Source organism: Rutilus rutilus, assembly GCF_951802725.1.
Source record: "Rutilus rutilus genome assembly, chromosome: 14".
Taxonomy (NCBI): Eukaryota; Metazoa; Chordata; class Actinopteri; order Cypriniformes; family Leuciscidae; genus Rutilus; species Rutilus rutilus.
Genome location: NC_140219.1, coordinates 14371624 through 14395401, shown reverse-complemented (window position 1 = coordinate 14395401; position 23778 = coordinate 14371624). Strand labels below are relative to the sequence as shown.

The following is a 23778-nucleotide window of genomic DNA, read 5'->3' as shown; positions in this document are numbered from 1 at the left end:
CACACTAACCCTGATATTGGTAACAATTGAGTCTCCATAGGAAGGTTACAGCCTGAAACCTTGAATGCACTGGGGAAAAAAGACAAAGGAGAAATGCATAGTACAATTGGCAGCTCAGGTATTGAATTAGCTCTATAACACAGAGGCTAAACATAAATCATACGACTCGAGCACAGTCTAGAAGGGTCACATGGCTAATTTGGGTTGAGATTTGGATATGAACAGGGAACATTCAGAAATGACATCTGCTTAAACTCCTCACGCCGTGATGTAGACCTCAGCCTGAAGCGTCAGGGAAAGGTCAACTGATGCTCATCCCTCCTGTCATATGGAAATTGACAACCAGGAAGAGAGTTCTGTCTAATACTGATGGCCTACTTTGAAATTGTAATACTTAAACATTTGGAAAATGGAAAGCCAGTACAGTACTTAATATGTGTGGATATCTGCAAAATGCAGTATGGCAAGTTGGCACATTGGCATATTGAGTGGAATGCTAACAGTTTGCCCTGGTCCCTGAATTTTTATTTTTATTTTTTTAAAGATCAGGGAGGGGCATAGAGAGTGTTTGAAGTTCCAGTAGGAGCGCATGATTGTGGGCAAGAGGGAAGGCAAGAGTCCTTCACAGACACCTAACCTGGATAAATCTCAATAAATGCTGTGTGAAATTACTTACCTTGTGAAAATGAAGACTAGCTGATCTCTCAGGTTTGAAGCTGGCTGCTATTTGAGCTTTTGTACAGTTTTCACTTGAAATTATCACTTTATTTTATGTATATATAAGCAGTTAAGATTTCCACAATTTTCTCTCTTCGTCTCTTTAAACTTCACACACTCTGTTACTTTTTCAATAATTAACAGTGGGAGTGGGGTTAAAGTAAGAATTTGCACTGTATTCCATTACCGATTCTGTTTCAACATAAGCTGTCTTTCAAGCCCCATGAAGTCTTATCTCCAGATAAGACCCAGGAGGGCGGGAAGGCTGGTATGAAACTTCACTTCCAGACAGCTGGACTAGAGCTGACTTGCTCTGTACTGATTGTCATTAATAATGGAATGGAATGGTATTGGTTGTCCATTTACTCTTTTAACATCATCTACACCTGAAATGTGTTTTTCTTCCCTTTATAGATATCCTCATACATTTCTACCAGATTAATCTTCATGTTAAGATAAATACTTTTTGTATTACACTTTGTCTAAAAATATATAATAAAATATGCAAAAGAGGCAATATCTCATATGCGTACATATAAACCCTTGAGGCTACAGATTTTCTGAGGTGATCACAATGTTCACAATGACCATGATTACAAGGTCATAGAAGAGTGTAAGCATTCTGATTTGATATAAAGAAAATGGCTAAAAAACAGTCAACCTATTACATACAACTAGCAACATACGTGAATTTCCGGTTATTTATTAACCTAAACTTTAAAAGCTTGCATTTCCTACCTGTTCTAAATATTGCTGTCATCACGTCATCACCTCCAACTTTATTGACGTCATGGCATTGGTGAGAAAGGTTTCCTTAAAGAAACTTTATCCACCCGTCAAGACATCCCACGACTTTGCTATTGCTTTGACATTTATGGTCACCAAAGCTGGAGGCAACTGTGATGAGATCCATTTAATTTTCGACACTTACAAAGAGGACAGCATCAAACATGGAGAGAGGAAAAAAAAAAAAAAACACATTGTTGTCCTTGATGCGATATCATCAAGATGTTCGAGTGGTATTAGAGAACTTTTGGTCATCTTCCATTAGCAAAACTGCTTTTCAGGCATTCTATGTTGAGTGGCTGACCACCAATTACAAAGGCACCAAACCACTATACCTTGGTATATCACCACAGGCATGGATTGTGTCAGCTGCGAGTGCTACTCCATTCCCTCGGCTCAACTGCACACACAAGGAAGCTGATGACAGGATGATGTTCCATGTGCAGGACATTTAAAGTCACCGTACAGGATCTACATCACTGACACTGTCACCAGGTGACACAGATTTCTTTGTGTGCCTATTATACCACATAACAGTCAATTGGAGAAATCTTGGCCTCCAAGAGCTCTGGCTCATCCGCAACTCAGGAGTGAAAAGATCAATATTACCACTTCATGATATTACATGATATTACAATATTACCACTTCACCTGGGAGACGATCTCACGCAGTGTCTCCCAGCACTACATGCGCTGACTGGGTGCGATACAACCAGCAAAATATCGACCAAACTTGCAGCTCTGAACACTGTCCGCAAACCAGACAACTCTTCTCTGATTCTCAATTTCAACACCGAATTCATTCCTCTTCCGTGTTTGCTTGCGGGTTGAAGGTCCATGCAGCTTCAAAAGGCTCTACACGATCCCAGCCGAGGAATAAGGGTCTTATCTAGCGAAACGAACTGTAATTTTCTAAACAAAAATAAACATGTATATACTTTTTAACCACAAATGTTCGTCTTGCACTAGCTGTGATGCGGCACACATTACGTAATCACGTTGAAAGGTCACGCGTGATGTAGGCGTAAGAATAGACCTAGTGTTTACAAAGCAAACGTGCAAAGACTAAGTCAAATGCACTTTACAAAAAATAAATAAAATAAAAATAAAATAAAAGATGAAACATCGATGTCAGACAATTTTTTAAGCTGGAGGAGAAAATGAAATTTTCACCCCTACCCTACATTTTCCGCCTACGTCAGGTTACTGCCTGACCTTTGTGATTACGTTATGCGTGAAGTTGTGGACGTGAAAGACGAGCATTTGTGGTTAAAAAGTATATATATATTTTTTTCTTTCTTTTTTTTTTTTTGAGAAAATGACCGATCGTTTCGCTAGATAAGACCCTTATTCCTCGGTTGGGATCGTGTAGAGCCCTTTGAAGCTGCATTGAAACAGCAATTTGGACCTTCAACCCGTTGGTTCCCGTTGAAGTCCACTATATGGAGAAAAATCCTGGAATGTTTTCCTCAAAAACCTTAATTTATTTTCAACTGAAGAAAGAAAGACATGAGCATCTTGGATGACATGGGGTAGAGTAAATTATCAGGACATTTTAATTCTGAGGTGACCTACTCCTTTAACGTAAAAAATAAATAAAATAAAAATACAGCTTTAACAAAGGTGAACCTATATTTGATTTCTTCAGTGAACAAGTACTTCACAACATTAAATGAGAAATCAAAATGCTAACTAATGCTAAGGATCTCAGACTTTTGGAACCCACTGTAGATTTGGTCATTCATGGTTCATTCAAGTGTGTGGGGCGGGACACAAATTCTTGTAATTTGAAAGAGTCTACAGTGTACTTGTGTTTATTCAAAGTCGGATCGGCTACAATCAGCGCCTGTGTATTAGTGTGCAGTTTAAGAGGCTTCACAGTGAGCAGTTAACACAAGTTGAAACAAAAAGGAGATCAAAGCTGCGAGCAGCCTTTAAAGAGATGGCAGCTGTAAGCATTTAAGTGGTAAAGTGCTGGAAAATGTTGTACTTACATGTTGGAGCTATGGTGTGGGATTGCATTTCTTCAGCTCTTTATGGCTCGTAATGGGCATATTCTGGCCACAGTGTTTTAACACAATTGCTTGGTGAAAGCATATCATCATCATCATCATCATCATCTCTCGCCTGTCTTTTTATATGGAATGATTTGTTTGCTAGCACGCTGCATTAAGCTACATTAAGTAGTCTGTTTTCAAACCTCACTTTCAAATGAGACTTTGCACTTTCTTTTGAATGATGCCTCTTTCAATTTTTTCTTCTCAATTTTTTCTGGTTTTCCTTCTCTCTTTCTCTCTCTCTCCCTGCTTTAGTGTTCCTCTGTTTATTTCTGTATAAGTGAACTAAGACAGCCATCAGCTTGCATATCACCCTGGAAGAAAATTATGGTTATTTGTTCCTATATTTTTTTTTTTTTTTTTTTTCTTCCTCAAATACAGCACACCTTGCGGAGATCCACAAAGTGTATGCCAGTCAAGGGCACATTACTTCTTTTTCAAGTGGACGTCTGTTCTCTCCCATTTTACCCTGAAAGCTCAGCGTATGAATGAAATGAATTGTGCGTGCTGAGAGAGAATGCGTTGATCTCTATGTTAAAGACAGATCCAGCCTAGACTCTATTGAATAGTTTAAGAATCAGCCAAGACCCAGAGAGGATCATGAACCTGCTGTAGAGCTTGACAGGCTTAGTAAATAAAGCAAAGATAGTTTGTGTGTCTGTTTGTGTGTGGATACACATCGTCTAACTCACTGCCAGCCTTACTTCAGCCCTGTGAAGCTCATGAAAACGCGAAAGGAAAAGCTACAAACAGCACATTGAGCTTGAGTCTTGGGTCAGAAGTGGACCATAATATAGAATGATTTGTCCTTCCTCATGATCTGTACTGTTTAGATAAGTTTCTCTAATAAGCACATTTGGCAGGTGTGAGCTATGGTCTAAGTAAACATATTTAATTTTACATGTATGAAAAGCAGGCTGCAAAGTACATACAAAGCAGTCTAGATGCCTTTTTTATTTTATATATATATATATATATATATATATATATATAATTATTAATATAATTATTAATGATTATTAATAATTATTATATATAATATTATTTTTATTATTATTTTTATTTTTTTATTATTATTATTATATATATAGTTTTAGAGGTTGCATTCAAAATTCGCTTGACCCAAAAATGTGAGGAACCGCTTTCCATCTCAGTTTGAATGGGCATGGCTATTCTGAAATCACAAATGGAGTTAGAGGGATAGTTCTGGGTGAACTATCCCTTTAAGAACCATTTGATGTGAACCTTAGAAGGAAGTGTCATTGTGTGGCGCCAAATGAAAAGAGTCTGAATAAGAGATAACCACACATCTGTCTGATGATAAATGGTGTCTTTTCATTCCTGGGCTTTCACCTCTGTAATTCACGTTTAATTTAGTCTGGCTTTGATGGAAAGCAGAGATCCGGTTAGATCACAGAGCGGCGACTTACAGCATCGCTTCTTAACCATGGCCACTCTTATCCTCTATTGATCCTGACTGCCTTCAAAGAATTCTGTGTGATTCCATGATCATATTACTTGGGCCTTCAAAGTGCACTACTTCTCCTTTTCTCTACCGGAATGCTGTGGAGATCTCGAATATATAAATCTGTTTGGGTTGAATTGTTTCCTGAGCGGAGTCAATAGCTACATTTCCTCTCCTGGAACCAAGTGACCCTAAGGCTTGCTCGTAAAGGTCCGGCTGTAATTTGATGTTGTTTATAGATTTGTTTACCTCAGTATGTGCTCCTCTCTTGGATCTACAAAGCCACCATCACCAGGCACTACAAAAACATTTTTGTGCTTTTATGCAATATGATTTCTTAACGTTAGATTGGTGAAAAAGGATGACAAGAAAATAGTGGAAGAGAGAGAAAAAATAACTCTATGAACTATACTTTTGGGAATAACTTGTCCTGCACTGTTTACATGACATGAATACTTCAAATCATTAAGTATACTGACACACTTCTACGTGATCAGATGCTGTTTTTTTTTGTGTGTTTTTTTTTTTTAAACTAAAACAAGTAAAACAAGTTTATTTTGTCTAGGCTACTAAGAAACATTCTAGCATCTACCCATAGCATGCTAGCAACCAATTGGAAATGGCAACACCATAGCATAATGAAAGACGCTGTGGACATTAGTGTTGTTTTTGTATTATTTATATACTATTATAGTATTAATATTTTGAATTACTGTTAATTTATTTTTGATAGTTTGATTAGTTTTAGTTTACTGTAACAACACTGATGAACATAAAATAAACCTCATAACCTTTTTACACTGGCAAGTACTACTTATATATTCTTCAAATGCCAATATATATATATTGCTATTAAACCCAGCAGTATAAGTTTGATTCAAAATCTGCCATTGTCTGCTGAAGGGCTTATCTTTCACGAATACTGTAAAAATACCCGTCTATGTCTCTGTGCTCTCCAGCTACTCTTTTACAAAACAAACAAGTGCAGGAAGTTATGAGTGTAAAGCCTCATAACTACATTTACTGGCATAGTTTATGCACAATCCAATCCCTGAGTAATCCAGACAGCGGGTAACAGCAGGTCCAATAAACATCTCATAATCCAGCCTGCCGGGGAAGCATTTGGGCGCACGGTTTGGACGCTGTATGCGTGGACACACTAATTCCAAAGTGAAGCAAGTCACAGCTTACACTTTAAAGTCCTGTCAGCCCAGTAATCACTATCTGAGTCAAACCTGAGATGGCACACACAGCCGCTACCAGAATGTATGCTCACCCCATGCTCTATCATTATAACTCATTATGCTTGACTAGCTTTTGTCATTAAAGCAAACATTGAAGGTTGTAATCAAATATGGAGTCTAAAGGATGTAACAGAGGGGTCCGGCTTTTTAGGAAGGCAGATCAGAAATAATTGGCTGTTAGGGAAGGGCGCTTTCTCAAAAGCTGTGCTTATAGACACTTTATCTGTATAGAGCCTTCCTGTTTACCATAATTTCTGCTTCTGTATCCACACAAATTGTTCTTTTCTAGAATTTTCCATCGCAGGGAAGGGTTATCGTGCAACCAGAAGAAGTTTTGTTATGAAAGGACTCAGGGTTTGGCTCAAGCCTGCTGCACCTCTGACCACCCTGAGCATCTGGACCGGGGTCATCTCATGCAGCGTGAGCCCGAGCCAATGGAGGGCTTTCAAAAACAACAATCTGCTCTCCTGAATTCTCAGAGCTGCGATCCCTGGCTCTTCCTCACATGAAACTGTTTTTATAGTGGGTTCTGTTCCTCCTGCCCTCATCCTCCACTTCCCCTCCCCTGATCACCGTGCAACTGTCCCGGCTCTTTGATCAACTGCGTATAATGAAACAGTTGAGCACAGACACTCATAATCAACCTGGTTTCTCTCAATGAGGTGAAATGAGTACAGAAGGGTGTATTTGGATGCAATTCATGACTAGGGACTTGTCTTTCTGTGGTGTAGTTTTTTTAATCAGTCTGCGTCTGCTTTGGCGTGTCACCTGTTCATGTTGGACGTGAGCTGACTGAGGAATAGTGATGTGGAGGGAACTATGAAAACCTTTATGAAACCACACACAAGCGTTCAGTGCCTGTCAGGAATTGTTTACTCTTGACAAGTGAATCCGTATGTCTCTGAAGAGCGGCAATGCATGAATTTCTACTGCAACTACTTTTGGTGGGATTGTGGAGACTTACAATTACACTGTTCGTACCTGCTGTGGATTTGATTCCGACAGATAGCACTGTCTCACACTAACAAGCATAATTCCAGGCTGCCTTGATGAAAAAAGTCATTTTATTTAACTTATTTTTTATTGTTACCCCACAGGCAAACTTTGACATTTGCATGCACAACACGTGAAGTATTTCCAAACTCCTCTTCACACCATGGCAGACAAATTGTATCAAATCGGTTAACCTTCAAGATAGAAAGAATACTACCCAGCCAGATGCTGAATAAAACAAGTAAAAGTAAAATAAAACCAAGAAAAAAAAAAAAAAAAAAAAACTGTTCTCAACAGGTTCTTATTTAAAGGGGTCATATAATGCCATTTTTGTACAAGCTAATATGATTATTTAGGGTCTAAATTAAAACTTTGTAATATATTTTAATAAAAAATTCTCATTAGTATTTTAAGAAAACACTCATTTTACCTGGTCAAAAACAGGTCTGTTTTCAGCAAGCCGTTTAAGTGCATGTGTCTTTAAATGATAATGAGCTTTGCTCACCCCGCCCCTCTGTTCTGTGGGGCGTTTTGCCACAACAACACACGTGGAGTGTTGCCTTGACAACAGTCGAGGTATATTTTGAAGAATGGCAGTGGGAGTCTCTGAGGACACTGTGCAACCATATCGTGTCGGAAAACAGGACGTTTCTGAATGGTTGGTTAACGTAATGTCACTTTGATCTATCTTTGTGTGTACTGGTAGGGTAGAGTAGTGAGATACGAACGCTATGTGTTTACTGATGTATACGTTAGTTCATTGACAGATTGATGTTACAGCTAATGGTCATGAAAAACTTTTTTTCGGTAAATGTAGGCTTGTCAGTTATGCGTAACGTTATCCATGCAGTGTTAGGTACAACTGTCAGGGCTAAAGCACTACAATTTTACTGATCTGTTTAAAAAATAAGCAGTCTGTGAGACTATGACAGTCATTAGGCACATAAACAACACATACTCAGACAGGAGCTAATACCTTTTTCAATGTTCTCGTTTATAAAGCAGTCTGGTGAAATGATTCGCGCAAACATGAGAGCATTGACGTTGATCGTGAGGAATATTCCCTTTGAAAACAAAGCTCAGCCACTGCGTCTTCAGCAGTTCGGATTTAGGAACATCAAAATGACTGCTGTGTTCCTTATTACACCCAAGAACAGAACACCACAATCGCTTAGACGCCATTCTGCTCATAAACAGTGCTCCAGCGTATCAAGAATGACGCACGGACTATGATTGACAGCTCGCTCACGAGTGAGGGCGGGTCTGTGTTGAAACGCTGATGTCAATCAACAATCGTGGGAGGGGCGTCCGACCGCGTGACGTCACACGGTCGAACGGCTTGATTTGAGAGAGGGGAAAACATAAGAAGATTTAAAAAATAACACTGGATGGATTTTTATCATTTTATGATGGTTGTGTACAGGCACTGCCAACACACATTTCAGTACAATCAACTTGTAAAAGTGCATGTACCATTATATGACCCCTTTAATGCAATGACTCTTCGCCCCCCTCCCACACTTCAAATGATCAAACTATTCTTTGAAAGCCTTACCAGCTAGACTTACAACTACCAACACAGCATAGTGGTTTATCTTAAGGCCACAGATCTCCTTCAGAGAAGACAAACACAACCACACAGCCTCAACACCCAGTCCCTGACCACAGGGAGTCATCAGAGACCATGTGTCCAGCAGTGGTCCTGTTCATGAGGTTCTGTATTACTAACTAAAGCTCAGCTTGACACAGAGGGGGCCAGGCACAGTAAACATGTTATGTAATGTTACAATTTATGTAATATGTCACTGTTCAAATTACAATTAAAAAGTTTGGGGTCCATAGTAATTGTTTTTTTTTTAAATAAATTAAAATTAATAATCAAGAATGCATTATAATGTTATAAAGGATTTCTATTTGAAATATTTTTTACTTTCTATTAATCAAAGAATCCTGAAAAAACAAAACAATGTATCACTGTTTTCACAATATTTAGCAATACAACTGTTTTCAACATTGACAATTATAACGTCGCTGCCCGATGAAACTCACGTATGTCCAAAACGGTTGCTTTTCAGGAAGTGAAAAAAAAACACCGTAATTTCAAAAGCACTGAACGTAGCGTTGTCATACTTGGTACGGCATCTTTAAATGTAACCATATTTTTGCCAGTGTAATGATATAATCCACATATTTCCTGAGCACCAAATCAGCATATTATAATAATTTCTGATGGAGCATGTGACACTGAAGACTGGAGTACTGACTGCTGCAAATTAAGATTTGCCATCACAGGAATAACTTTTATATAATAAATAAAATATATTAAGTTATAAAACAGTTATTTTAAATTGCAATAATATTTCACAATGTTACTGTTAAATTTTTTTATTTTTTTATTGTATAACAGACTTAGCCCTAACCCTTAATTGCGAACAACATTCAGGACATGTAAGGCATTTAAAGATTTTTTTCTGTTTACAGTGAGGTTCTATGCCATTTTATGTTGTCTGTAAATCCTGTATGAAGCTTCAAAGAACAATACTTTACAGCATTTATTAATTTAGGTTGCTGTTCTCTTTTGCATATTTAATTTAAAATGTAAACAATATATTTGTATAAATTACTGGTAGTCAATGTATTATAAATATAGGCCTACATTAATTTCCAGTGAGCAATAGTGTATGTAATAACATTAATCTAAATTAATAAATGCTGTAAAAATAGTTTGTTAGTTCATGATATCTGTGATATGATTATACTAATGCTAACAAACTGAGCTTCATTTTAATGAAGTTTATGCAAAAAAAAAAAAAAAAAAAAAACACTACAACAAAATGGACTGTTGTTGTGTTAGGTAATAGACTTTACTAGACACTTGAAATAAACAATTTGTTGGCCATATGCCTCGGGATGTGCTTTTAATACAGAATGAAAGTCAGTTAAATGTAATTGGTCAAACTAACCATTAAACCAGCCATCTCTTCTCGTAGCTCATTGGACGAGGGCCTGAATCCAAAGGATATGGCTGTAAAGCCCTTAGCGGCCAGTTAACAGTGACTCTTCCCACACTCTTTGCGCTTTTGAGCTGCCTTGCCAGAAATTAAAGACATTTTTGGGTCTTGGTACTAATATTGCTGCTTAGAACCACAACCCATTCATATTCACACCACCTAGATCATCTCTAAGACATGATGTATTCCCCTCCCTCATTATTTCAGCACTTCCTCTTTGTTAAATCCAGGTGATATGCATTCTCACAAATGACCTTGCGATAAGGTGTAATGTCAGTACGATCCATCGTCTTTCATAGAAGCCTGTTTTCATTTCACACAAATGTGATCGTGCAAATTTAATACGAGAGATAACCTATTATCAGCTTTGCACGCTGCTGCTCCATGCTACAGGAGAGTAGAGGTCGACCGATATGTTTTTTTTTCAGGCCGATGCCGATGCCGATCTTTTGAAATCCGGGTCGGCCGATGGCCGATAAATGCTGCCGATTTATTTTGGCCGATATTTGGCCGATTATGTGCTTGTTTTTAACCTCTATTTGAAAGATAAAATGTAACACAAATAATTACTTAAGATAGACAAGATTTCTCAACAAAAACATTTATTGAACACTTTACCAATCTGCACTTGTACAAAAGACAAAAAGAACTTGAGATATGTTTGGTAATTGTACCTGAATGAATTGAAAATTAATTTGCTACATTTCAGATTAATATATTTGTTTTCCTTAACATTTGAATTAACAGTAACTTAAACACTTTGCAGTTTGAATGATGTCCTGATAAACAAAATGACGGAGTATGTTTTTATGTTTCCACTGTTCGATCGCGCCCGCGCCTCACACACACACACACACACACACACACGCGCGCGCGCGTTTGCACACAAATATAAGTAAACACTTTGCGACTTTAAACACACGCGACTTTTCGATCTCGATCGCGCCCGCACCTCTCTCTCTCTCTCACACACACACACACACACACACACACACACACAACGCATTGCAATCTTTACATCGCAGCCGGAGCTAAAGCGGAGCTACAGATTAGGTGTCCCTAAAGAACCCGCGTATCTAACAGTAGTTCCGCATTACTTTGCACGCGAGTTTTATTTATTTTTATAGCGTGTATTCTCCGTGGAAATGTATACACCGAACCGTGACGCCTGTACCGTTTCGGTTCAATACGAATACATGTACCGTTCCACCCCTAGTCTACAGTGAAATACAGTCACACATTACACTACTGTTTGGCCAGCATTTTAACCGTGTTTAATCCAGCTACTAGCTAACGGAATACTAAAGTTAACTGCTGACTAGTGTCAAGTGCAGCGAAGCGATGTTTCTGTTATTCTAACGTCCGTTTTCAGAGCATCCAAGAGAAGCACAGGCATAACAGTAGCACTGATATGAAGCACAGAAATGCGCGTTGATATTCGGTCCGGTAAATAACGGTCGTTAAGGCACCAGTGCCGTATTAGCACTGGGTCTGTCTGTAGCTACCCAACCCTAGCAAAGCAAAGCCAGTCCTTCACTAGCATATAGTTGGTCTCTTTTTTTATTACTTACTTCTCTGCATTGAGTGACAACCCTCTCAAATATAAGACACACAAACAGAACAAATAAAAATCTCAGATTCGCTGTCTGTAAATTCTTGCTTAAGTTACTTATTGTGACATGATCGCAACCCTTCTGCTGTGCTAATGCAACCTCAACTACGCTATCAATTTCAAAGTAGCCGAACGTCATGTCGCCTATTCATGTTTTTTCTCTAAGTTGGCAGTAACATATCAAAAGTTTTTAATTAAATATAAAGGAGTTTTCTCCAAGGAACTTAGCTCCTTCCTTAAGCACTGGATGAGGTCTGCTCACTCTGCTGGAGAATGACTCTAGGCGCAGCATGCGTCGAACGCGTGTTCCACAACAACAACAACACTAGGCTGCCCACAGATGCGCCTGCCTAATAATCGGCTTGATACACTTGGATATTGGCCGATGCCGATTATGTTAAAAATGCAAAAAATCGGCCGATCAATCGGCCGACCGATGAATCGGTCGACCTCTACAGGAGAGAGCTGTTAGTGCTGCTCTGCTAGATTAGCGTATGGATGTGCGTGCTAAGTGAGCTCCAAACCCCCCCCCCCCCAAAAAAAGAAGCCATGCTTGAGCAAGACCCTCTTAGAATGCCACAAAAATCACTTGCTATAATTAAGTGGAGGTTATAGCATTGCTTTGTCATTTGGCCTAAATCCATCAGATGCTTCATGGCGTGAGTATGTTTGCTCACAGATTGATGCACTTTGTGTTTCCCACAACCACAGATGTTACTAAACAAAAGTTTTCTGACATGAGGAGGAGGAACAGGGCTTGACTATCCTCCTGAGCTTTCATCCAAGTCCAGCTGTTAGTTTCTCAGTCTCAGTGTGTCTCTCACTCATAATGAAACTGTTAGAGAGCGAGTTGTTATTTGGGTCAGGCTGTGACCTTTCTAGCCTCTTCTCCACTTAGTCTCCATAGGCTACCAAGAGAACCCAGGGTGAGAATCGGGAGTGTATTAGTGACCCCTGCACCTGGTCTTGCTTTGAAAGTCTCTCAGGCATATCACATCGCCCTCAGAGGGAATCAAGCTTTACCTGCCTCCCCATCACAATTATCATCAGCGTTAACCTCACCCTTTTCCCTTGTTATCGTTAAAGATGATGATAATTGCATGGATGAGAGAGTGCAGCCCCCTTTTTTTTTTTTTTTCTGTGCTATTCACCTTGAGGCGAGACAGCTTTTCCTGAGCTCCCCAGCACTGTGAAGGTCAAGACTGAGGAAAGGGGTAAGTCATTATAGGAAAGATACCTCCTAATAACCTGACATCAGAAAGCCGTCAGAGAGAGATTGAATTATACTCATTCAGACAGCTTCCTTTGTATTTATTGCCCACAGACCTGTTTGACATCAACAATATCACATATACTTGAGTTAGAACAGCTCAAATCGCTTCACTAATAAAAACGAATAGCTTCAGATGCACATTTTTCAAACTGCATCATCAAAATGCACTCAGCTGTTCTGCCACAAAATCTCCACCCCTAATTTAAAGCATACGTTAAACACTTAATGCCAGAATCTTCGTTATGCTGCGCTCAGATTCAATTTGTGTGCGTATTTTCCTTATTGATCGCCCTTATCCGATCAATGCAGGTTCACTTGGATGAAAGAAAAAGAAACCATTTCAGGTTAGTCCCTGAAGGATTTCTTTTTTTGAGAGTGTGAGCATGCATTCAAGAGGCTAGACTGTGGGAACGGCATGGCGGGCTTGTATCCAGGCAATAAATTGGTTGCAGGGTTGAGAAAGAGACCTCTCTTTAGCCTTAGTCACTGGCAGAAATAGTCACAGCTGTAATTCTCCATTAGAATAGTATTTTCAAACCTCTATTGTGTGTTTGGGATGTCTTGTAGATCTGGCTGAGGATGTGAAGAAATTACAAAATCAAAATCTTTCTTTTACACTCGAAGACTCGTATGACTGATTTTCTTATGTGAGCATTATAAAAAAAAAAAAAAAAATCTGTTTTTGTCCAAACAATAAAAGTCCAATTTTACTTTTTGACCCCACTGAGATCCATTGCATTGGCAAAAATTGTTTAAAACATCTTAACTCCTGGTTTTAGAACAGCGTGGGCGTGAGTAAATGATGACAAAATGTTCATTATTGTGTGAACTTTCCTTTTTTACCATACTCTACTCTAATTGTTGAAGTATTTTTTCACTCAGGCTTGACTTAATTCCTGAAAGGAATCGTCTCATATTGATTGGCATTGTTCAAGTTTGGACAGTCAGTTTTGCGGAGGTAGATGAGTCATATTATTCCAGTCAGATTGTGCATTCTGACAATGCACTTCCCAGCCCAGACAGTCAGACTCCACATTGTCTGCATCATCTGATTCGTTGCAGGGACATTGAACACATTTTAAGAGGACCTGTCATCAGTGTTTTCAGTCCTCCGTTCAACATCTCTAGCTTTATGTCTCCATGACTGCTCTTGTGTGAATCATTTCGGTCCGGAAGCGAACATGTGGTAGTGTTTAGCTTGCTAATGCTCAAGGCTTTGGCTGCCTGGGGGGAGATATCACATGGACGGCTCCCAGCAGAATGATTCGAGTCCAGTAAACATTCTCTACGCCCAAATGTGAAGAACTTTGGAAATGAAGAGCTCCCATGGGCTGCCCTCTGTCCAAAAATCACAGAAAGGGCTTGTGTGAACTTGAGTGTGTTTTTTCTGTTGCCTTTTTTTTTTTATTGCTTTTCTTATTGTAAGTTAAATTATTGCTATTGCATTTCACCCCTCTTTGCCTCCAAGAGCTATTCTCTCATCCCTACATATAACAATGTCTGTGGACCCAACACACATGTATGTGATTACATCAGCAGGAGTAATCATGTACTACTAATGTTTTACTAACATTTTGAAACCACCTTCCCCCTGAATACCTCTCGACTTTGTGTTTTCCTTCTAATGGATCACATTACTGAGGCATCACTGCTGTTTGAATTGCGTTGAAACTTCCTGAACATAATCAGTCCTTCACAGTCAGTTTATAACCCCTGTGAAATACATTTTTATAAAATTATATATTTTATAAAAACAAAACAAAAACACTGGCTTCTTCATCAATGGCTGGCCCATTATTCAATTATTGATTACATTTTCCTGTATTAATTCATGTTATTTATGTCCTACATGTACGCAACATGTTTTGGATCATTGGATCATCTTTATTTTATTTTTGTAATGCTGCAAGACGACCTTATTTTTATTTTTAATTTTTTTTACTGTATTTAACACACACACACACACACACACACACACACACACACACACACACACACACACACACACACACACACACACACAAAAAGCACTCCAGCACTTCATTATGGTGTTTTAGGAAAGCAGCTAAGATCTTTGTTTTTTTTATATTCATCTGTGGTGGTGATTGCGTTTGAAAAAAAAAGAAAAAAAAAAGAAGCTCAACAAGTGAAGGAGCAGTTTTAGTCTCTTGGAGGGGTGGTGAAATTGTGTTCCCATCATCAGTGATGGATAGAGGGTAGAACTGTAGCTCATTGTGCACTAAATATTTCTGTTAGAAACAGTGATGCATTCTGCTCGTCTGGTTCATCAAGTTCTCACTTCCTGTAAAACTGCAGAATAGTACAAGCCAGCAGATAAAACTCTGTCAGAAATATATAGGAAGGAGTGTAATTGAATCAGTTGGCCTACTATAGATACAAAACAAACCGTCCCAAACTGCCCGCCTTTTCCACCTTAAGCAGAAGTAGCGATGGGCTGAGCTGTGTCTGTTTCTCATTAAGCCAGCATTGGACTGAGAAGGCGCAGGCCTGCCAGGCTTCGGATCTTTAACAGCTGAAGAGCCTGAGGATGTGTTGAGAACATCCTGCTGAGAGCGTGGGCTACCCAGGTGGAAGAGCCATCTGGTGGAAGGGTGTGACAATGCGCCTGAGGGGGTGGTGGGGGTATCTTAAGCTCTACAATATGGCTGAAGGCTGTTCCCTCACCTGCAGCCCTTCCCCTAAAAATTAAGATCCTTCGGGAGCCCTGTTTTCTGATATATTTTTTTCTCTGGTCTTCAGGTTTCTCAGATTTAAGCTGTTTTAGTGAAACACACACAGAATGCACTGCTGACTCTCTTGAGTTGAAAGCTACCTGCCACTCTTTGAAGCCTTCAGATCGTTTGACCCCATACCATTATAGACCATCCATCCATCCATCCATCCATCCATCCATCCATCCATCCATCCATCCATCCATCCATCCATCCATCCATCCATCCATCCATCCATCCATCCATCCATCCATCCATCCATCCATCCATCCATCCATCCATCCATCCATCCATCCATCCATCCATCCATCCATCCATCCATCCATCCATCCATCCATCCATCCATCCATCCATCCATCCATCCATCCATCCTAACTAATCCCTGTTGTGGACCCATGCTGTCATCATTGTGAGACATATTTGAGACACCCTACCAGCAAGAAAGCTGAGAAAGGTTGTATTAAAAGTCACGTTAAAACATCCTTCTTCTCAAGTAGACCATACATCTGTATTGTTGTGAGCATATATACAATTAATAACTTTTTGGAACTGTCCTGTCACCTGTTAAGGCGATATGATGCTCGTACAAATTAATTACTATCCATTCCGTCTAAGCACACCTGAGCTTTTAGCACCAACAATAAACAAATAAAGAAACAAGCTCAGAAGATCAAACTTTGTTAACATGCTCTGTAGAGTCACCATCACTTTTAATCCAAAACCGACATCAGTACCACAGTGCTATTGACACAGCACAGGGCCTGTAGCCAGCAGGAAATCCACCTGCTTCGGAGATGCTCTTGCTTTGATAGCTTCTTCACATACAGTATGCAGATTTCTTGGGAGAGGCTTGTTTGTATGCGATTTCCTGGGAGACTTCCATCTTGGGCTTAAATAAATAGCGGAGTTGTGATGATTAGCGCTGAGGTGCGCTCCTACTCCCACAAGCAATCTGCCAAACCTAGACTTCTTCTGTCTTTGTTTTCACCTGAGTTTTTCCCAGAATCTCTCTCTCTCTCTCTCTCTCTCTCTCTCTCTCTCTCTCTCTCTCTCTCTCTCTCTCTCTCTCTCTCTCTCTCTCTCTCTCTCTCTCTCTCTCTCTCTCTCTCTAGTTAGTTGGTAGTAGACTGTAATAATGGTTTGGCCGAGGAATTTGCTGACATGTTATGTCACTCAGGGATAGGTTCTCTTCAAGCAGAGCTCTAAGGAATCCAGTCCCTGGAATACCAGATACACACATAAAGAATCAACGTTGGTTTGGGGCTGTTCAAAGTTGCCGTTCCTTCTGCTCCTTAGGATTACAGATATTACACAATTATCTCCATGGCTCTGAGCCGTTGACAGAGCAGGCCCTGTGTTTGTCAATAGCAGGCCCACAAAATCTCCCTTCAATATACCGAGTGGTGCCTCAGTCACGCGCTGATGGTCTCTTTAAGCACATCGACTCTAGACGTCTCTCTCTCTCTCTCTCTCTCTCTCTCTCTCTGTTTTTTCTATCTCACCTGTCTCTCTCTATTCCTTTCCATTTCAGATTTTTTTTTATGTCATGCTATAAAAGGGAAGTCTGGCATGCATCAGTATCTCGGTTTAATTGTGACACATCTGCCATGATCTAGAGTGTCTGTGTCTTTATGCTCTCCATCCAGGATCTGTTATCGGGGTGCCATATGTATAATTACCCTATAGAGAGGAGCATATGTAATTTTTATTGCTATAACAGGAGCTCATATAAAGTGTGGTCCAAAGCACAGGAGTCATGCTTTTCATTTTGGTTAGCCGTATGACAAGACCGTATCTAATATAAAATAATCCATTTAATCTGAAGCAATGTTTGTTTAGGTCTTGTTACTTTTTATTAGTGGCACTTGCTAAGGTGGCCACTACTACCGCTTTTCCTCTTACTTAAGACTTATAAGTATTTAATCTGTGAATTCTGTTATCTTTTACTCACCCACATGTCATTCCAAACTCGTATGACTTTCTTTGTGTAACACAACAAACATAAAAAGTAGCATGAAATGGCTTGAATATCCATCTCTAATCACATAAATATTATTTATTTATTTATTTACTTATCTTGAACCTTTAAGCAAGCAACTATGAACCACCCATAATACCTATAACAATATGCAGTCATTCTGTTTATGAAATTTGGTAAACTGAACATCTGAACATCTACTCATTTTCTTTTTTTCCTGAAAAATTGAGCAGATGCATTTACTGGTTTTGATAATTAATAGTTCCCTCTGGTTGTGTCTCTTTGCTTTCAGTGAAAAAGGACGTGGAAGAAACAGATGACAGGATGACACAATTCAAGAAAAAAGCAAAAGAGCTGCGAATTCTGGATGCCAAGACAGCTCAGAATCTCTGTAAGTTATCAGCATTCCATATCATCTGTGTCCCCTAACACCTACCCAGATCTGTTTTTTTGTTCTTCCTTCCAAAGAAGTTACATTTGTCTTTAAATAATGGTCTTTTTTTATTATTTATTATTATTATAATAATTATCATCCTAGGTATAAAAGCAGTTAAGGCTGCTGAATCTATAGCCACAATGTTTTTAGGCTTTGACTGACACTTTTCCTCTGTTCTTTTCTTTTCTGTTTGTTTGTTTTCTTGCTCCTACATATCATGTCAACTTTAAAATTCCTCTTATCCTCTTGTATTGTCAAGCAGCATTCAGCAGTATTTGCTCTTACTGCAACAGGTTTTTGAGGATGCTGTTTTTTGATAATGGATTCAACCCGATTCCTCTGATATCAGTTGTACTGTAAACACATAGGAGGATAACAGAAATAATAAGGACAAAGCATTTTGTTTGTGTCTGCCTCATCCTATCCACACGTAAAGCCAAATAGTCCCCTAAAACCTTTATGCGATTAAGGGATCAAAGTCTGATTTGTTTAGTTTTTTTGTTTGTTCTTTCCCCACACGTAAATCACCAGTGATCAGTCAATTAATTCATTTATTTATTTATCCCAAATAAAATAAAATCAGTCACATTAGGCCATGTTTACTGTCATATTTGTTTGTCTATACCCCTCTGTCTTGTTTGTCTATACCCCATAGCACTGAAACTAGTTTGACCCTATACTCGACAACAGGAACCACCTGTTTATGTCACAGGTTGCTTTGTGGCCCATATTGATCAGCCTACCTTGTGCCATTTAGCAACTCTCTGTCTCTCTTAAACTGCCACCCTCTTTCCCCCCTCTTGAATCTTCAACAATCTTCAGTGTGTGAGAGTGTGTGTGTGTGTGTGTGTGTGTGTGTGTGTGTGTGTGTGTGTGTGTGTGTGTGTGTGTGTGTGTGAAATTCATTGTGTTCTCTAGAGTGCCTTTAGACTCTGATTGATGAAAGCAGTATGAGAATGCAATTTTATTCTTCTTTGGCTTCTTTGTCTGGGAGAGGAGAACACCTTAGATATACAATATCACACTTAATGAAATATTCATAGCAAATGCTAAAATAACCAGCCACCTGAGTATGTGTCCTACCCATGCTTGTTTTCATCCTACCCGGAAGAGTACTTGGATTCCAATTGAATACATCAATGCAATTTGAATGTGTGAAAAGAACAAAATGAAGCTCTGAGTCTGGCTACAGTTCTGCTCCTGAAGAATATATATTAAGCCACATTATCCGAATGTTCGTTTAACAGAGATGATAGATATATGGCATTTTTTTACATATATTTACATTTTCAGCGCTTACTGTTGCAAAGCTTTCTGTAATGATTCTAGGGTGTTATGTGTGATTGCCCATCTGTCTGTCTGTCTGTCTGTTTGTCTATCTACAGTCTGGTAGACATTGAAATTGTCTTATATACTCTCATTGCTTAGCTATGGGCAATAATAATAGAGATGCTTGTGTCAGTCAACACTAAAAGTACAAAAGACATACCATTTTCATTATTCATATAACATGCTCAGTTAGTGTGTCTGAAGGACATCAGGGTCAGGTTTTGTGTGTGTGTGTGTGTGTGTGTGCTTGTTTTTTTCTTTTTCTTTTCTTTTTTCTTCTTCTATTAGAACTGGAGCATATAAAGATAGCCCTAACAGCAAAGATTCCAGTGACATTTCTCTCTTCCCCTCATTCACTCACTTTCTCTTATTTTCACATTCTCATTCTCTTGTGCTCTGTCTCATTTCCGCTAGTTATTTACCCAGCCTTTGATGCACAACACACACACACACACACACTCACACACACACACACCACTTCAGGCTTTAGAGTAACTAATGCCAGCACACGAGTGGGAGTGCTGTTACACATTCACTTCAGCCACAAATCTGTCATCTTTCACAGAGAAAGGAAAAGGGAGGTGGGACAGGAAAACAGAAAGAAAGAGTGTAAAAGCATCGTTTGAAAGGCCAAAGTACATTTCTGTGGGGCATTAAATGTTCTGTTATTTTTATTTTTATTTAGGATAGGGGCTTCACAAACAAGACAGGGTTGTTCCAGGGTTGTGGAAATGACCCAAAGTACATGTGGGACATTGAGAGTTACTCATACCCCCAGGTATCCATTTCTGTCTCCCCCTCGTGCTGAGAGTACAGTCTTGTGGGCTGACTGGACAAAACCCACACTTTCTTTGTTTGGCCATGAAATTCTCTGGTTAAGAAAACTTGCTGAGTTCATTGGTCCTGGGGACCTATGAACAATCTTACACAGACACACTCATGATCCCACACATCATTGTGAGTGTAAAGAGAAGCTGTATAGTATATGCTACTTTGGACCCGGGGCCCGGGTGTGGTTCCGTGCTCAGCTGAAACAATATTCCAGATGAGATGAAGAGGTTGTGAATCTCATGAGTGCAGGAGGAACTGAGCAAAGCAGGCAACCACTACATGAAGTCATGGTCATCTATTAACACAGAGATACCCAGCAAAGCTCTGTGGTCCATAAGCATGTTTAACAATCCCAGCATTCCTATCCCTGGTCTAGCTCCAGAGGAGTCACATAGGCCCTCGGTCAACATTCCTTTTTACAAATATAGCGGGCTGCATTTAAAACAAAGTGTGAGTTGCTATAAATTATGCCAGTGTGTGGAGGCGGTTTAGTATAGAAAGCGTTTTATATATGGGGTGGAATTTTTGCATTAAAGCATTTTGCTTTAATGCTTGCAATTTGGTGGACTTGCAGTGTTTTCTTTATTGAAAAATGTGACTAAATCCCCAGGCTGATGAGTAGTGGATATGAACGGAAATGAATTATGGGATGCATCTGTCATGGACAAACTTGTTAGAGGAAAAAGTCAGGATAATGTGAATATGTAAATTATGCTAATGAATCAACAGATGAAGCGAAAGCATTTGTCATCCAATTAATTTTTTTTTGCAGAAATGTGATAAGTTCTGACTGGAGGTTGTTAAACCCACCACATTCAGTGACTAACCATGTGTTTGTTTATTGGCATGTGATACTCTTGATGATTGGCTCATCATGCTACTGATGGTTTGTTCATTAACATATCCCTATAGCCAGGCTGTATTGCATTGTAAGGCTGGTTTTAAAACCTTGTTGGCATGTCGAACCTACAATAATAATTTCTTCCTAGGCCATTGTGTCCAGATGAGCCCCCTGCTTTGAAATGCCACTGTGTTTGCTCTACCTTCATCTCCCAAATAATGTTTTTTTTTTTTTTATAAAATAAGAAAAAAATAGAACTCTCTTTTCTCTGAAGAAACCGGCATATTGTCACACGCAGATGGCCAACTAATGAATTGCAGAAAATAGAGCATAGTTTCACAGAGACCCAGTCAATCAGCTGGTGGGAATGGTAGTTTATTAAATCACTGATCATCAGAAGTTGGACCTGTTTCACCTGCACACCAGAGAGCTGGATGAGAAGGGCCCTTGCATTCATTGGCTGGTGCAATTCAGAGAGCAATGGAGGAATCTGACCAAACAAATACATATTTCAGAGAACAGACACTCACATATAATCTTCAGTATATCCACTCAGCCCTGCATTCCCATCAAATTTGCTAAAATAGCTCAGAGGTAGGTGGTACAAAACAAGAGTGACCCCTTGAATGTTTCTGTGCTATAATCATTTGCCAGAACAAAATCAGGTTCTGCTCAACATTGTTTCCAGACACCACTGGAAAACTCTTGACTGTTTTAATCTATGTGAATGTTCAGGTAATTTTAACCCCAATGCAGTAACTACTTCAGACATAAATGTACAATTATGTTCGGTCCCCCACTGATGCGCTTTAAACTGCTCACTATGAGCTATATGTTGTAATTACAGACTATTCTTTCCTCAGGAGTGGTGGAGGTTATCAAATTCAACTGTTATGTAAATTGCACCTCTGGTTCTCTGCATTTCATCCTAGGTGATAGTTTAAGATGTTGGGTTGTTATCATGTGATAAGGCCCATAATACGGTGATAAGGTGATAAGAAAATGTTTCTCTTTCACCACCAATTGCCCCAAAGTGGAACAAACACTCCATCAGTGTGTTACCATCCACCTGAGAAGTTGACATTGTCCCATGGTCATTTCTAAAGGGGGGCACCTGTTGAACTCTTACACTCTAAACTAGAGGGCCAGAAAATGACTCTCATCTTTTTTTCTTCTTTCTTTTTTTTTTTTTTCTCTCCGAACAGCAATTTTCCTGGGATCATTCCGGCTGCCTTATGAAGAGATCCGGGATATCGTGCTGCAGGTGGATGAGGAGAGGCTAAGTGAAGCATTAATCCAGGTGAGTTGTGTGTGCATAGGCACTTTCATATAATGCAGCCTTTGAAACCTTTATCCGCTCACAGGGCAATGTGTGAAATGTAAAAACATTCTGGCCAAAATCCAGTCCAGGTCCTGCATAAACAAAATTTAAACATAAATAGCGATAGTTCACACTTAGTTACACACACACACACACACACACACACACACACACACACACACACACACACACACACACACACACACACACACACACACACACACACACACACAATATAACATTGTTTAATAAATTAAAATTTCTTTATGTAAAAGAAAGTCTTTTATTATTGCTATTTATTGATGTTTTCTTTTTAAAGGTGGGATTTATAATATACAACGGATTAAAAAATAAAAATACATTTTGCAATGTTATATTATCTTAGTTTGGAGTCATAAAAGTCATCCATCCATACATGTATGCAAAATATTTAGTTCTTATTAATGACCAATATCTTTGATATTCCAGAGAGAGAGAGTCTGTGTTGTGTGTGTGTGTGTGTGTGTGTGTGTGTGTGTGTGTGTGTGTGTGTGTGTGTGTGTGTGTGTGTGTGTGTGTGAAAACTTTTGACACACAGAAACATTCCAAATCGCTACGCAGATAAATCTATTTTGTGAAAGCCAGACATTCATGGGACATTTCTGAATAGCATTTGTAAAAATGTCCTACGTTTGTCTTTGCTCAGAGATTTGTCATGCCTACAGATGACTGTGTGCATTTGAAAGGCTTCATTAAAGAGATGTATTTGATGCCAGGCAGTGCTTCGTGTACAATACTCTGTCTGCTCTCGTTCACCAGGCCAATAGAAGCTCCACTTTCACTCTTTCATAATAGCTGCTTTGGGACAGGACTTGGCAAAACTCCTGCCGCTCCACCCTCCCTCCCACTGTCCTTTGTCTTACAGGCAAGATTGATGATCCTTCAGGAAGCTCTTCACGCCCTGACTGTCTCAGTGGTTTTTGTTCATCTTAAACGTGGTAATTGCAAATGGCATGTGTTTCCTGAACTAAAGATACCTCAGCTGTCTATGAAAGAGTTGATCTCATTTACATTAGACCACCCTTTACCTCTAACCCTCAAAGCCTATTGTGGCTTTTTCACCACTGTGAATTAGTTGGATTTGAATGAGTCAACTCAGTTTCACATTTGACA

At 39.3% G+C, this 23778-nt stretch overlaps 1 protein-coding gene across 18 annotated transcripts in view; it reads left to right on the top strand.

Moving 5' to 3' along the window:
* The window catches only part of diaph2 (diaphanous-related formin 2), a 476898-nt gene that overhangs the window by 258027 nt on the left and 195093 nt on the right, over positions 1 to 23778 (top strand). For all 18 annotated transcript variants that reach the window (XM_084430722.1, XM_084430721.1, XM_084430715.1 and 15 more), the window contains 2 exons: positions 18161 to 18259; positions 22511 to 22605. In XM_084430722.1, the coding sequence (XP_084286848.1) occupies positions 18161 to 18259; positions 22511 to 22605 (194 nt within the window). The remainder of the gene's footprint in view (positions 1 to 18160; positions 18260 to 22510; positions 22606 to 23778) is intronic.